Genomic DNA, 14,992 nt, shown 5'->3' with positions numbered 1-14,992 from the left:
GCCTGTTCCTGTGCCCTCAGGAGCTGGTGCCTAAAAAGTGACCACAGCACTGATGGACCCCAGGACCTTCAGAAGCATTTTCCCAGGTGTGTTGGTTCTCAAATCACTTCTCAAATCTCAAAATCTCAAATTTTGAGAAAAAAAAAAACAACTCAATTTTTTTTCTCAAAATCTCAAATTCAAGATTTAAAAAATCTCAAATTGATGAACCAAAACTACTACACCAGGGGACTTTACTTACTGGTTACCTGAGCAGCCTGAAGTCCCTTCTTCCCATGTCCAGGTTTGAAGTTTTGTTGGTACTTTTCCTCCTGTCACCAGATATTTTAAACTCGATGGCTTCATGGCCACTGTGGCCAAGACAGCCACCAATCTCCACTTAAAAGGATCACAAGATCCTCTCTGTTGACAAGCAACAAATCAAGGAGGGAGGGCATCTTTCTGAGTCAGCCCTTTTAGGACCTGTAGCATGAAGTTGTCATCCAGGTGTTTCAGGAATACATAGGGAGTATACGAAAACTGTGTTAAAGAAACAAAATATTTTAAGGCCTGCTATGGATCTGATGACCATCTCCTCACCTAAATGTGTTCCCTGTGTGTCCAGGTCATTGTATTGTAATAAAGTATTTGAAATTAACCTCTTATGGAATGAGAAGAGGAGATTAAAACATCCTGGAGTTCTGCCTGTGCCAAATCAAAGCTTCTGTCTGGAAGGTAAAGTGTAAGCAATGTGTGGTTATTGCTTTTTTAGATATGCAGTGACTAAAAACTAAGAGAAATATGTATATCAATTTTAATAGAACCTTTTCCTAAATGCCATTATTTGCTGAAAAGTACAGTGCTATCATGTAGAAGGGAAGACTGATGTAATTCAGATGTAAATTTAATGTAAGCAGGAGTATGTTTCATGGTTTCTCAGACAGTGTCACAGCACACTACTGATTAAACATTCCATTGCAGACCAAAAGAGATGGAGTCATCAATTTTTACTTGAAATGAGTTGTATAAAACAACGTATTAACTTTGCTATCTGGTCCTGCCCATGCCCCATCCATTCCTCCTCTCTCCACACTCCTCCTTTCCCTCAATTTAAAAAAAGAAGTTTCCTGCTCACTCCACTAATCTTCACTAGTGGTGCTGAGCAGGACTGGATATGCTGTTCCAATGTGGTGCCCATGGCGCCAGACAACCATCTGTAGCTCGTACTCATCTATCTTCACTGTTTCACGTGTGACTCTTTCTTCAGACAGCAGGAAAATGACTGTGTAAAGGGCAAATTCAAACTCCGGGCTGACACCAATAAAGGTGCTTCCAACTGGCTTGACTGAGCCCTTCCAGCTGAACTGGATGCTCAAAACTTGGTCATCTTTATCAGGCTGAAAGCATAAATGAAACAACAGAATAATCTCCAACACAGCTGTGACTGGACAGATAGAATTTCTGATTCTAGATTTTTGAGAGCTTTGTAAGATTTAGTCATCCTTGGTGTGCCTGGGTGCTATAGCTGGGCACAATCTTTTCCCTGACCTCTGGAGCATACATGATCATTTATCCCAACTAAGCCTCAGCAGTGTTGCAATTCTGTAAACACCAGCACTACTTTTTAAAATAGTTTTTGCAAAAAAAGAAGCTGGAAGACATGTCATTGCTCATTCTTCTTATACACAGTTATGTACTGTATATACTTATTGCTGTTAAAAACACTGAGCCTATGACTGCATTATTACACTTGTTTCATTACAACTTTTATCTCTGGATCCATTTGTTTTACTTGCAAAGGCCCCCAAAGGCTTGTTCTTACCCTGGTTTTGTTCTTCCGAGCTACGTATCCCTTGTAATCAATCTGGTTGCGCTTTTCCTGAAGGTAAAATTGCACCCAGTTGTGCAAACCTAGGATCTCTCTACCATGCCTTGTTTCTCCAACAAAAACATGTTCAAAACCACAAGAATCAGGTCTGTAATGAAGAAGAAAAAAAGAATATATAGGTATTTTATTTGTTTCATAGAGCCATAGAATGGTTTGATTTGGAAGGGATGTTAAAGCCCATCTCATTCCAACCCCCTGCCATGGGCAGAGGCACCTTCCACTATCCCAGCTTGCTCAGAGCCCCATCTAGCCTGGCCTTGGACATGTCCAGGGATGGGGCAGCCACAGCTTCTCTGGGCAACCTGTGCCACGGCCTCACCATCCTCACAGGGAAGAGTTTCTTTCTCATATCCAATCTAAACCCACTCTCTGTCATTCTGAAGCTATTCTGAAGCTGTCTTCCAGTTCTATGTGTAGCAGATGGCACTCAGGCTTACATTTACCTAAATCAGAATAGCACAGAGATTATCAGTGCCCACACCCATCCAACATACCTGTCTCCTTCTTTCCTGGCATAGAGCTGGAACCAGATGTCATAAAGCTGACGTTTGAAATCTGCAAGGTTTGGCCTTGCTAGGTTTTTTTTCAGCAGATAGTCATGAGCTAGCTGAAGGGTAGAAAAGCAAGATACATATACAGTTTACTTTTTAATCCATGTTTTCAGTGACAAAAAAGATCTGTGTTACTCACTCTCATGACTTCTGTTGCTAAGATAGCATCAAGGAAACAGTTGTTTTCAGCTATTTCTTCTGGAGTCACTACTTCTGCTACACCAGTTGATGTCTCATAGTTGTCCAATAAGGAAATAAAGGCTGCAGAAAAAGAGAAACTTTCAGTATGCTCATAGGCCTGACCCAGACATTAGAGTGCCATCATAAAAAGTCACCATATAATATGTTTTGACAGCCCTTACAGAAAGCCATTCCTTTGTATGTCAGATTCTACTCTCAGGTATACTGTTAAGTGTAAGCCTCAAGGTGACTCAAGGCCAGATCACTGCTGTACTTTTTATAGATCTTTTTAAAGATAAACAGCTACTGAGCTTCCTTATGGAGCCAAGGGCTGAAATAATAATGATCTACAAAAACAAATCACGTCTGCCCACCACAATTATAGACACAAGCTTAGCACCTTGAGCTATGCTGGCACAAGGTTTTGTGGGCATTATTTCAGGAGAGGAATAATAGAGCATAAACCAATATCAGATGTCTTGAGCTTGATAAAAATTAGGGAAGGAAACATACATTCATAGACGTGGCTGAAGTGTAGCCCCCAACAGTAATGCAAGACCTAGCTGTGGGTCTGGTACTATCTGAAAGGGCTTGGAAGTTGTGAGTAAGGAAGCAAAGACTAATTTGGTGTCTTTTTCAATGCATAGAATAATAGAATGGTTTGGGTTCGAAGAGACCTTAAAGATCATCCAGTTCAAACTCCCTGCCATGGGCAGGGACACCTTCCATTATCCCAAGCTTCTCAGAGCCCCATCCAGCAGGGACTTGGACACGGCCGGGGCGGGGCCAGCCACAGCTGCTCTGGACAAACTGTTCACCATTATGTCCCAACTGCCCTCATAGGAAAGAATTTCTTTCTAAATTCTAATCTAAACCTCCTCTCTGTCAGTGTGAAGCCATTGCCCCTTGTCCTGTCACTCCAGGCCCTTGTCAAGAGTCTCTCTCCATCTTTCCTGTGGGCTCCCTTCAGGCACTGCAAGGGCACAGTGAGGTCACCCCAAAGCCTTCTCTTCTCCAGGCTGAACAATCCCAATTCCCTCAGCCTTTCCTCCCAGCAGAGCTGCTCCATCCCTCTGATCCCCTTGGTGTCCCTGCTCTGGCCTGGCTCCAGCAGCTCCCTGTCCTTCCTGTGCTGGGCCCAGGGCTGGATGCAGCCCTGCAGGGGGGGCTCAGCAGAGAGGGGCAGAGGGGCAGAATCCCCCCTGCCCTGCTGCCCTGGGGCTCTGGGTGCAGCCCAGCACAGGGGGGCTCTGGGTTGGGGCAGGGCCAGCTCTCACCCACAGCCCCCCCAAGTCCTTCTGCCAGGGCTGCTCCCTCTGCTCATCCCCTGCCTGGATTGATCCCAGGGGCTGTTCTGACCCAGGTGCAGCACCAGCACTTGGTCTTGTTGAACCCTGTGAGATTTCCTTGTGCCACTTCTGGAGCTGGTAGGTGTCTCATCCCTTTTAACTTTGTAGTGGAAGAGCCAGAGAATTCATATTTTGCCTGGGGCACAAAAGGATGCTCCTGCTGAGGCTCAGGTACAGGTAATCTCCAAGCAACTGTTACAAAAACTCCCTTCAAATGACCTGCAGGCTGATGATCCTCACCACCGTCCAAATTATATACAATGTTATATTTTAGGCAAACATGTCAAACACAGCACAGATTTTTTTTATATCACATCCACCATTAACAAAAGAACAGGTCTCACTTGCAAAAGTTCTTATGCTCCTCAGGCGTTCTTCGTTTACATTGTGAAACAGATGTCTGGCTGCGTTGTCCGGGACAGCCCTGTTCCCTTGCTGTGCTGGACCTGCTTTTCCCTAGCAGAAATGGAGGAAAACAAGGAGCAAGATGTCCTTAAAGGAAACAGTGCCTGCCTTTGTGATAATCAAACCAAACCCCATAATGCCATCAGCATTCTTTGCTAGGAATTGTCTTCCTGTGAAATGAGAGACAATATTACAGAACTGCCAGCATAAAGAAAAAAGACAATCTCTGACATCTGTAAGAGCCTGAAATTTTTGTTTCCTTAGAGATTATTGTAATGGCCCATGTGATAGTTCAGTTCTACTCAGTAACCAGCTGTGCTATTATACCATATAAATCACAAATGGTAAACACAAGTAATGTAGAGGAAGTAATGTAGTCCCTCCCACCACAAATAAATAATAAGGAGATTTGGGTGCCTTCTGTCTCTGCAATTTTAAGGAGGCTTTCCTGATAATTTTCAAATTTCTATTTCATAAAGGGCTTTCTGAAGGAAAGAAGATAGTAGATGAGTAGCAGCTTGTTAACACAGGCAAGAGGTATTAGAGCCTTGTTCTGACAAATGGAGAAACCATATGGCAGAAGTTTTCCCCACACACAATTTGGCGTGAGGTAGGTACCACTATTTCAAGTTTATCAGCAACAGGAAATTATCTGTTATAATATGAAGCAACATTGGAATAAAGTGTTTGAGTAACATCGGAATGAAGTGTTTGAGTAACATCAGAATAAAGTGAGTGCTTGTGTGAGTACAAAACTGGATTGTGAATATTCTGGCCTATTGCAATTTGTGGCCAAAACACATGGTCATGTGTGCACTGCACTGAGCTAGCAAGGAGTGAAATGGCTGCTTATGAAATCTCTCACTCCTCTCCCACATTTCCCTGGAACTGGAAGCAACAGTCCTGAAATATTCACCCACCCCTCTCTGCTACTCCCTGCTCTCCCAGAGAAACCCAGGAATTTCTCAAATTCTTCCCTTATTCCCCTAAGAATTACTTGGGACCTATCTCCCTTTCTTCCTTGCTGAAAGTCACCCACACCCCACACACAAGCTGTCATTCACATGCTGAAACACACAAGGTGGAGCAGAACATCTCTAGTGCTGCTCAAAGTGTGGTTAACACTGAATTCAGACTATTTCTCAGGGTGTCATCTTTTTGGATCTTGAAAGCCTCCAAAGATGAGAGATTTCACAGCTTCTCTGAGCATCCTGTTCCTTTGTTGAATTTCATGATATTCCTTCCCTAGCATATTCCTCCAGCCTGCCTATGTCCAGTGGAAGAGAAGCCCCGCATCTGAGCATACCAACTTCATCACCACAGTTTGCTGTCATCTGCAAGACTGGAAGGGTTGCACGCTAGTTGTTCCTCCTCTAGCTCACAGACAGAGAGATGAAATATGACAGGACCCAAGACAGACACCTGAAAGGCTCCACCTGTAACCAAGGTCCAGGTAAGTGTGAACCATCTGTGTTCTCTGTATTGTTCCCTCTCCTAAGGGATGCTTTCCCCACTGGACATGACAAAGCACAGGTAACTTTTTAAGCAAAAGGCACTTTTTCAGGCATCTTTTCCTGCAGCACCATGCTGCCCTTAATCCTGACTTGGCAATTGGTTACCTGCACGTCAATTGTGTAGTCTCTCCCAGGCCTAAGGCGGTGAACATCTGCATCCCACATCTCATTGAAAAGCTTAGAAAGTTCACGATTTAAGGCCTTCCTGCAAAGAAATACAGAGGAATGCATATAAGGCACAAAAAGAGGCACGTGCTGTGATTTCTGCAAGTCACTTGTAGAGTCTTCTAATGCCTCTCCATGTTCTGGATATCAGCCTGGCATCAAGTTTCTCTTTCTCCCCACACCTTCCTGTCAGTGCCAATGTAAAAACCACAATACTTATGGTCCACATTCTTTTTAAAGAATGCAGGTAACCTGTAAGGAAACCTGAGTCTTCCCTTAGACTGCCAGACAACAAAGTTCTTGTTGATAAGTTCCTGTGATTTTCCATGCAATGAAACAAAAATGAAGATGGTGGTGTTTCATTCTCAAGGATTCTGTGCACAAACCAGAGGCAAGCAAGAGATTGTTCCCAGCATGCAGCAAACAGAACAGGAAGCAAACAGAACAGAACTGCCAACAGAACAGGAAGCAAAAAATTCTCTCTTTGATGCTTTTCTCACAGCAATCTTATAAACTCTTCCTTTCTTCCTTCAAGCAAGATTCCACATAGAATGTTTTCCTTTGCCATGGGATTATCCCAGCACAAAGGTAGTGGTGACAAAGGGTAAGTAAGGCTCTAAATGCCATGTCTGCATACAATAAAAATCCCTCATGCACTGATCTCTGATGCACATACCTACCCCAGCTTCTCCTTCCCTAATTTTTAATGGAGTCTTGTCCTGCATAACAGTGTACAGTTTTCAGAAGTCTGTCTATTCATCTATCAAGAAAATTTAGGTAGGGTTGTGTGTTGGTTTTGTATGGCCTGGTTTTTGGTAGCTGGGGAGGGCACAGAGGTGGCTGCTGTGAGAAGCTGCTGGGAGCTTCCACTGTGTCCAGCAGAGTCAGTCCCTGGTGGCTCTGAAGATGGATATGCTGCTAGCCAAGGCTGGGCCGGTTAGAGGTGATGGTAAGGCCTCTGTCATAACAGATTCAAGAAGAAAAACAGCACAAATTGCGCACAGCTCTATTCCTAGCCAGAGAAGAGGAGGAAGTGAGAATATGTGAGGGAAACAAGATGGTGACTCCAAGGTCAGTGCAGAAGCAGGGGAGGAGGTGCTCCAGGCTCAGAGCCGAGGTTCCTCTGCAGGCTGTGATGAGACCATGGTGAAGCAGCTGTGCCCCTGCAGCCCATGGGGATCCATGGGGAATTCAGAGATCCACCCACAGCCCCTGGGGGAGGTGCCCATGCTGGAGCAGGTGGATGCCTGGAGGAGGCCATGGTCCAGTGGAAGACCCGCCAGAGAGAGGGGGCCTTTGATCCTAAGCTGGAACAGCTGTCCTTGGAGGACTGCACCCCGTGGAGAGAGAGACCCACATTGCAGCAGTTTTGGGAGGACTGCCTGCCGTGGGAGGGACTCATGGTGCAGCAGTTTTGGGAGGACTGCTGCTTGTGAGATTTGGACCCACACTGGAGAAGTTCACCGAGAACTGTCTCCTGCGGGAAGGAACCCCACAGTCTCACAGGGGAAGGACTTCTCTTCCTGAGCAAAAGAAGAAGATCTTGGGTCATGAGCTAACCAAAAACCTACACGGCCTGTCTCCCTGCACTGTTGGTGGGAAGGAGGGGGAGGCTTGGGAGGAAAATGTGTTTTAATGGCTTATTTTGCTTCTCATTATCTTCCTCTGACTCTGTTAGTAATAGATTCACTTTGTACTTCTAAGCTGAGCCTGTTTTGGCCTTGGAGTGTTTTCTCACGGTCCTTATCTCAACTCATGAACCCTTTGTTTGGTTTTTTTTCTCTCCTCTGCCTAGCTGCGGTAGGAGAGGGTGAGGGAATGATTCTTGTGGGTGCCTGATATTTGGCCAATGTCAAACCATGACAGGTTGTTACTGTGATGAAGTGCCCAGAGGTAGCTCCAGTTTGAAGTACATTATGTTCACACTAAGAGGGGATCAGGACAACAGAGTGGAGAAAAAGAGAGGTGGCTTAATCTTTAATTAACTGACAGTGGAATCAGTCAGTTACAAACCAACACATGCATCAAAGCCCAGAGAAGAACCACTTGATAATTTTGAATTCTTCTCCAAAAGAAATGTTTTCCAGAAAAGAAGAAAAGTACAGAAATCTGTCAACAATTGGTATTTCTTGCAAAAAGCTGTTGGAGCAACCTGTCATGATTTTAACAACTGGTTTTCCCAGACTGAACCAAGGCACGTTCAAGCCCAGCTCTGAACCTCTGATTAGTGTTATGTCTTCTCCTTCTGTTCTGCCCAGGATAGAGATAACTTGCTGCATTCTCCGGCCAGTGGCAAATTCCATGCTCTCTAGCAGGAAGAGCAAACAAAGCTTGTGGCAAAGGCACAAGGGCAGGGCAGATAACCGTAACTACAGCAGCTGCCACACCTCAGCCCGCTTGCAGCTGTGGATCTGAGCCGCTGTGTTCCTGAGCGACGCTGGAGGCACAGTCCATTTTCCCTTGGGTTCTCTGGTACTTTGGGATAGCTGTGGATGGGAAATCTAAAGGATCACTTGAATTTTTAACTGGGCTTGAACACGTGTCAATATCTGAAGAAAGGAAAAAGATTTAAAAATCTACTGTTTGGTAGCCGAAGGACATGTTCGTTGCCAGGGTTAAACAGGAATGTGAAGGAAGAGTTGTGCTGGGAACAGGTACTTGCATGGATCTCACAGTGGAGAAGAAGGAGGCTGTCACAGAGGAGCTTCATTCAGCCTTTGCCCAAAACCCAGGTTCTGCTTGTGCAGTAAGTGGGGCACTGTCAACACTGGCTGGGCAGCCCAAACGAGGCTCTTACTCAATGTCCCAGGGGGCTGCCTCAGCAGCCACCAACAGCAGCAGTTTTATTTATTTCCCGCCATGCTTCCATATTCTTTCTGGAGTCTTATGAAGAGCAAGCCCTTCTTGAAAGAGCCTATAAACCAACACCAAACAGAAAACTGCTCACTTCAGCAGCTCAGCTGAACGCCCAAGGACAGGACTGGTGAGCTCACAGAAGAGTGCTGGAGATGTTTTTCAAACTTCAAGCCTTTACCTTGGACTGCCCTAATTTTATTGGATCACTTTTGAGCTGTATTCTGGACCCTCCTACTGTCTGCTCCTCTGTATCAGTTTATCCTGTTTGAGAACCATCATATTATGTTTAATAGAGTTTTTACTTTGGAAGGAACTACTGCTGGTGAAGAGGAGTCTGCTGTCTGCTGAACATCCAGGGTATGTGGAATATTAGGGAGGGTGTCACTCGGGTTTTATTATAATATTTTTTTCCTCAGATATAGTATTTTATATACATATCTTTTAGTGTGTGTATATTTTGGTAACAGTCACCTATCTAGGAGAGATCTATCATCTCTTTAATACCCACTTGCTCTCAGTCTGCTCTTAGGAGATTTGTCCTGTGTTTATAAAGCACAGTTTGACCTTCCTCCTTTAGAAATATTACGAAATATCACGTGAGCTCAAGGTGTCTACTCAGGAGAGGGTTACAATAAGGATGTACCTACAGATTTCAATTCTCATTTTTGTTCAATAAATATACTTCTCCTAAATGTATTTATCCATTTAGGAAATTGTCCCAAAATTGAAATCACTAAATTTTACAAAGTAAAAGCCTTTACTGTCCTTTATCTCTGCTAGGTGCTACCACAATATCATCATGGACTTTTCATCTCCTTTTTGCTGTCCCTTTAGTTTCCAAACAGAGAGAGCACCTGTTTATGCTGTAACTGAAGACTAAAAAAATATACGCTTGCCAAAGCAAAAAACTTGTCTAGCAACTTATACAGTCACCTTGTAAAACTCTTTCTGGATGGTATCTCTTTAAAAAGGGCCATAAACTTAGCTTACACATGCAAGGTGAGACAGCTTAAATGAGAAGATGCCAAACACCCTCATGCAAATCTGTGACACACCAGCATATAGGTAAGGTTGTCCTGGAAAACAGTATTGCATATTTTCTCCCTGGTTTTCAACACAATGGCATGGGTGACTCAAACCAGAGATTTTTATCATTAATTCTCAATCCTTTCCCTGTGTGAAAGCTCTGAGTTGTTAGATTTATGCTTGCACATAGAGTTAATTATTTCAGTGTAAGAAGTCTGGCCAGTTGGATTTTGTCCCGTTGGAGCCTTGCTTGGATGTGCTCACGTGAGCAAAGCACCACCCCAGTAACAACACTCAGTCTGCACTTTTAAGAGCTGAGAAAACTTGGGGGAGGCTCTTTGCAATAGCAATTGATGCACCAACAGTGTGTTTAGAGCCAAAGAATCTAATATCTCCATCTTATTCTTCATTCTACCTAAAACTATGCTCCAAGAAGAAGACGTTAGTGCTATAAATCAGAAATTATTCAAGACATGAAAAGAATTAAAGGTCAGTGGCAAATAATGTGAGAAAGTCAACAGTGTTAGACCAAGAAGAACAGGTTTTGCAAATGGGTCACATGAAGCCCTGCAAATAAGGTCTGATTGAGCACCTTCTCCAAAGTAAATTTACTTTCAGAGATCCTTTCAACAATATGCAATTTTATACAGCCTTTAACCTTTATATAGAGAAGAAAAGGATTTGGAATACCTGATGAGCAGCCATTTACAAGAAGTTTCCAATAATTTAAAAAACTTAGTTCAAATGTTGTGAAATACATGCAACAGTTTTTATGACTAACAGAAGATAGAAACAATTCTCTAGATTTTCATCTGATGCCGGTGTCTATGTCTTCTGTTTGAGTCCAGTGATTTTTTTTTTCATGTAAAGCTGGTATTTAAAATACCAAAAAATACATAAGGCAGGTTTTGTATGTGGAAAGGAAAAGGCAATGTCAAGGGGCAAACATGAGAGTGGAATAATCTGCCAAGGTCCTGGGCAGGCAACTGATATCTGAAGAACTGATTCTGAGTTACCAGCTATATTTAAGCATAATCTGATTTTAGCATCACCTTTATTGGAAGCTAGTGGTTCAGTAGCCTCACCAATCTTTTACACTGCAGTGAGTCAGTAAAACAGAACAGAAAGAGGAAGAGGGTTCTTGCTGAGCTGCATGTCATGTAATATTCGCCCTTGTACAGAAAAATATATCCCATCCCCCCTACCCTGCCTGTTAGAGGAGAATTAATATGATTGTCTCTTACCCACTTGCCATGCTGGGAAGAAGCTTTTCTCTTGGGAAATACTCTGAGCAGGGAGAAGGTAGCCAGAAGCTCAGCAATCCTCCCGCAGTCCAAGGCACAAGCTCTGCTCCCCTCCCACTCCTCTTGCCCTCTGAGGACTGTCACTCAGCCTGGCAGGAAGGCAGAGGAGAGGCAGGAGGCGCCAGTTCCCACAAGAGTCTGAGGATGGCACCACAACTCCCACCGCTCTCAAGGCAGGAACACTCACACCAGGAAGTCAGAGGCACCTGCAGCAGGCTCCTGCCTCACCTTCTCTTGCATCATGGATTGTTTGCCAAATGGATTTTATGTCTCTGGAGAAAGTTTTAGCCCAGAAAGAAGCATGCAAGTCTGAAAGCCTTGAAATGGACAGGACATTCTAGTCCTGTTATTCTGTATCCAGTTATTATTTGACAGTAGAAGGGAAGATGATAATTAATCTGAGATCAAAAAAAATCAAAGGTGGTGAAGGACAAAACCCCAACAAATGCATCTCTGTTTACAGCTGAAACTGCTATGTGTGATCTTGTTAATATTAGGAGGTGATATAAGCAGGAAATGTTTTAGAAACAGAACTTTGCATGTGCCACTGGAAGCAAGTGGTGGCAGGTGCTGGTGTCCGTCCTGGGAAGCTTGCATTTATTATGTGCCTAAATCAGCCTTTAGATGGTTTAAAGCTTATTGTTGTTTGGTTGGTACTTGTGACATCTTCTACTTCAACATAGTTAATTTCTGAAAAGCATAGCTTTAGGTCTAAACTAGATATATGTATATAGAGACGCCAGAATGGCTTGATGCCAGCTACCAGTCATACTAGTGGTTCTGCACCTCTGGTCCATGAATCCCTTCAAAGAATCAATTTAGGGCCAAATAAAGCCCCTGGTGATGAAGACACACAAGATTGCATAGGGAACAAGACATGCAGCCCACTTAAAACACTTAAAAGTGAAACTTCATTTTGACAATGGTAGGGGAAATTAAAGTATGTCAAAACTGAATACCCTTAATTTCAACAGAAATTTTCTTTACCATCCTTGGTTAGTATTTATTGCAGTTCGGGGTAAACAAGGTAAATGACAAAAATCCAGCGCCCTGGTTTTGTCAACTGCACCAGTTTAACAACTGAATGCAGGAACTCTTCTTCTGTGCTTTCATTTAAAATACAAAAGCCAGTGGGCATATTCTGTCTATAAAAAAATGCAACTTCTTTACTCACATTAGGAGAAAGAGCCCAGATGGGAGCCCAGGGAATTTTCACTTACAAGCAGCATCATCACTGGACTCAATGGTTTTAAGTTAATCTTTAATAAAATTACAGCTCAGTAGCATCACCAGCAATTTCACAACCAACTGTGTACTTGTATGTGTTTTAAAAATTCTGTCTTTTGATTTGGACACTGATATAAGAAAAATGCAGAGATCATGAGGAGAGTGAAAGAGGGTGTTTGCCAACAGAAACTAAACACTGATCAAAAGCAAATTAGATCAGCACAGAATCAGGGTCATTCCTGGGTCTAATGCAGAAAAAGAGAGTGTGCAGAGAGCAGCCTTGGTATCCACATGGGTGTTATTATAGATATTGGCTTCCTCTGCAGCACAGCCCAGCTAGTGCTTTGTCAAACCCATTGCACAGAGCAGCAGATGTGGGTTTTGAGCAATAGTTGAGGCCAGGCTGCCACTGTGCTCTGTTCCTCTTTTTCTGTCCCAAGGGAATGGGGGGAGTGTTCGGGGCTGTCTCGCTCACACGGAGCCAGCATTTCCAAAGGAGTGAGGCAAAGAACTTCTAGATGTTCTGCCTGCCATAACCACCACCTCAAGCACCAGATGCTGACCTTTGCCAATGTACAGGATCAAGGAGATCCTGGGAATAAAACATGTTTCTAAAGCATGTAGGCATCTCTGTGCATTTCTGGCCTAAATATTTTACTCTTCCGGTCACGGTGGCCAAGGAATAAGTGTTGGTTTGTCACCTCTAGTCTGGTTCTTACACTTCCCTGAGGGGAGAAAGAGTTATTTAAACCTCTTTTGTTAATCTAGAGAGGTGTGAGTGAGAACACTGAGCTTTACAGGCTTCCAGAGCAAAGCGGGCAGGGCTCACACCAGCACAAAGGGCACGTTGGGGCTGGACAGGCTGGCTCAGGGAGACTCAGTAAAAGCTGCCAGCTGGAACAAGCACCCTACAGAGCTACAGCACCCTCAGCCCCTTGCCAGGAAAAGGCAGAGCAGGGCTGTGGGTCACATTCTGCATGGAAAGAGGAAAGTTTATGAGACACTGAGGATGCTGGACATTCCCGAGGGAGCTTTGGCTATTGCTGCCAAGTCCCCACAAGCTGACCCACACTGAAAAGCAGTGGAGACAGCCTGGGCTGGTCACTTGGAAGCCAGCCAGGTCAGAGCACAGTGAAAGCCAAGCATAGGTACACTGAGGTCTCCACCCTTCCTTAAATAGTAATATTCAAGTTGGAGCCTCTCCTGCCAGATTTTTTTCCCAACAAACTCCAGGATCCCTGTGACTGTCTCAGTTATCTCCCTTTTCCTAAGCCTCAACCTCTGAGTCCTGGAGTCCTTCTCTGTAGTCAGTGGTGTTACAATCCCTGGGGAGTTTCTGGTGAAGGAGCTGTCATCCTGAAAGAGAAAATGATGAGCATTACAGAGCCAGGCATACTCTTGTCATAGAAAAAACAGGAATAAATAACTCCATCCTTGCAGCTAAATGTGCATACCTGCACTGAGGCACAACCTTCTTAGCATTAGGTTGGTCTGTTAATATTCTTTCACTTCCCAGAGCTAATTCCCAAGTTTAATAAGTTAATCAGGACAGACTTATGTTCTCACAGCCAAATGAGCCAGCTGCACACTCAGCAAACCACAAGGATGAAAGAAAGTATCTGCTTGGGCACACAGGGGCACCTCTGTGTGAGCCTAGGGGATAAGGGAGGACTTTTTTTTAAAAATTATTATGTTTTTACTACTGCCAAGCACACCCCTTTCTTGATTTTGTAAGGAGAAACTGTCTAGGAATCATTGAAGGCATGTTGTGAGGACGTAATATGTGAAGACACATTAATTAAAGAGATTTGAAGTGTTTCATGTTTATCACAGACGCAAAGGCACATGTGGTTATTAGTCACTAATTTTCACATGTTGATGTAAACCAAAATTTTAGTGAGCCTGGCTGAAACCTTATCTTACTGCACAGCTCAGTTCCGGTGCTTTTTGGATAAACATTGTCATTAAATAACCCTTAAAGCTGAGAGGACTGGGATTATTCAGCTTGGAGAAGTTTTGGGGGGACCTCATTGTGGCCTTCCTGCACCTAAAGGGATCCCACAGGAAAGATGGAGAGAGACTCTTGACAGGGGCCTGGAGTGACAGGACAAGGGGCAATGGCTTCACAGTGACAGAGGAGGTTTAGATTGGATATTGGGCAGAAATCGTTCCCTGTGAGGGTGGTGAGGTCCTGGCACAGGGTGCCCAGAGAAGCTGTGGCTGCCCCTGGATCCCTGGCAGTGCCCAAGGCCAGGCTGGATGGGGCTCGGAGCAAGCTGGGATAGTGGAAGGTGTCCCTGCCTGTGGCAGGAAGGGTTGGAACTGGATGAACTGGACAATCCCTCAAACCCTCGGCAGTCTGTGATTATTCATGCAGTTAACAAAGCGCAGAGGGCGCTGGGGTCACGCTGCCCTCACACAACTCCAGGACAGCCCCAAGGCCATGGCGCGGCGGGGCGTGACGTCACGAGACAGGGCGGAGCTTAGCCCACGCGGCGTGTGACGTCACGGGGCGGGCGCGGGACAGGCGCAGTTCATCGCTCTTCGT

At 44.4% G+C, this 14,992-nt stretch overlaps 1 protein-coding gene across 2 annotated transcripts; it reads right to left on the bottom strand.

Moving 5' to 3' along the window:
- Positions 1 to 675: 675 nt before the first annotated feature.
- Positions 676 to 11,353, bottom strand: LOC102037916 (poly(U)-specific endoribonuclease-like). Of its 2 annotated transcripts, XM_005429762.2 has the most exons (7): positions 11,158 to 11,353; positions 5,972 to 6,071; positions 4,292 to 4,403; positions 2,558 to 2,679; positions 2,362 to 2,474; positions 1,802 to 1,955; positions 676 to 1,376 (listed from the first exon to the last, which is right to left on the bottom strand). In XM_005429762.2, exons 1-7 carry the CDS (start codon positions 11,166 to 11,168, stop codon positions 1,119 to 1,121), a joined length of 870 nt encoding a protein of 289 aa, XP_005429819.1. In that variant the 5' UTR covers positions 11,169 to 11,353; the 3' UTR covers positions 676 to 1,118. The 2 variants fall into 2 exon arrangements, with proteins under 2 accessions (XP_005429819.1, XP_014166185.1); XM_014310710.2 differs by lacking the exon at positions 11,158 to 11,353 and having other exon boundaries at positions 5,972 to 6,097.
- Positions 11,354 to 14,992: the final 3,639 nt, after the last annotated feature.

Source organism: Geospiza fortis, unplaced genomic scaffold (genome assembly GCF_000277835.1).
Source record: "Geospiza fortis unplaced genomic scaffold, GeoFor_1.0 scaffold242, whole genome shotgun sequence".
NCBI lineage: Eukaryota > Metazoa > Chordata > Aves > Passeriformes > Thraupidae > Geospiza > Geospiza fortis.
This window is presented reverse-complemented; position numbering and strand designations above follow the sequence as displayed.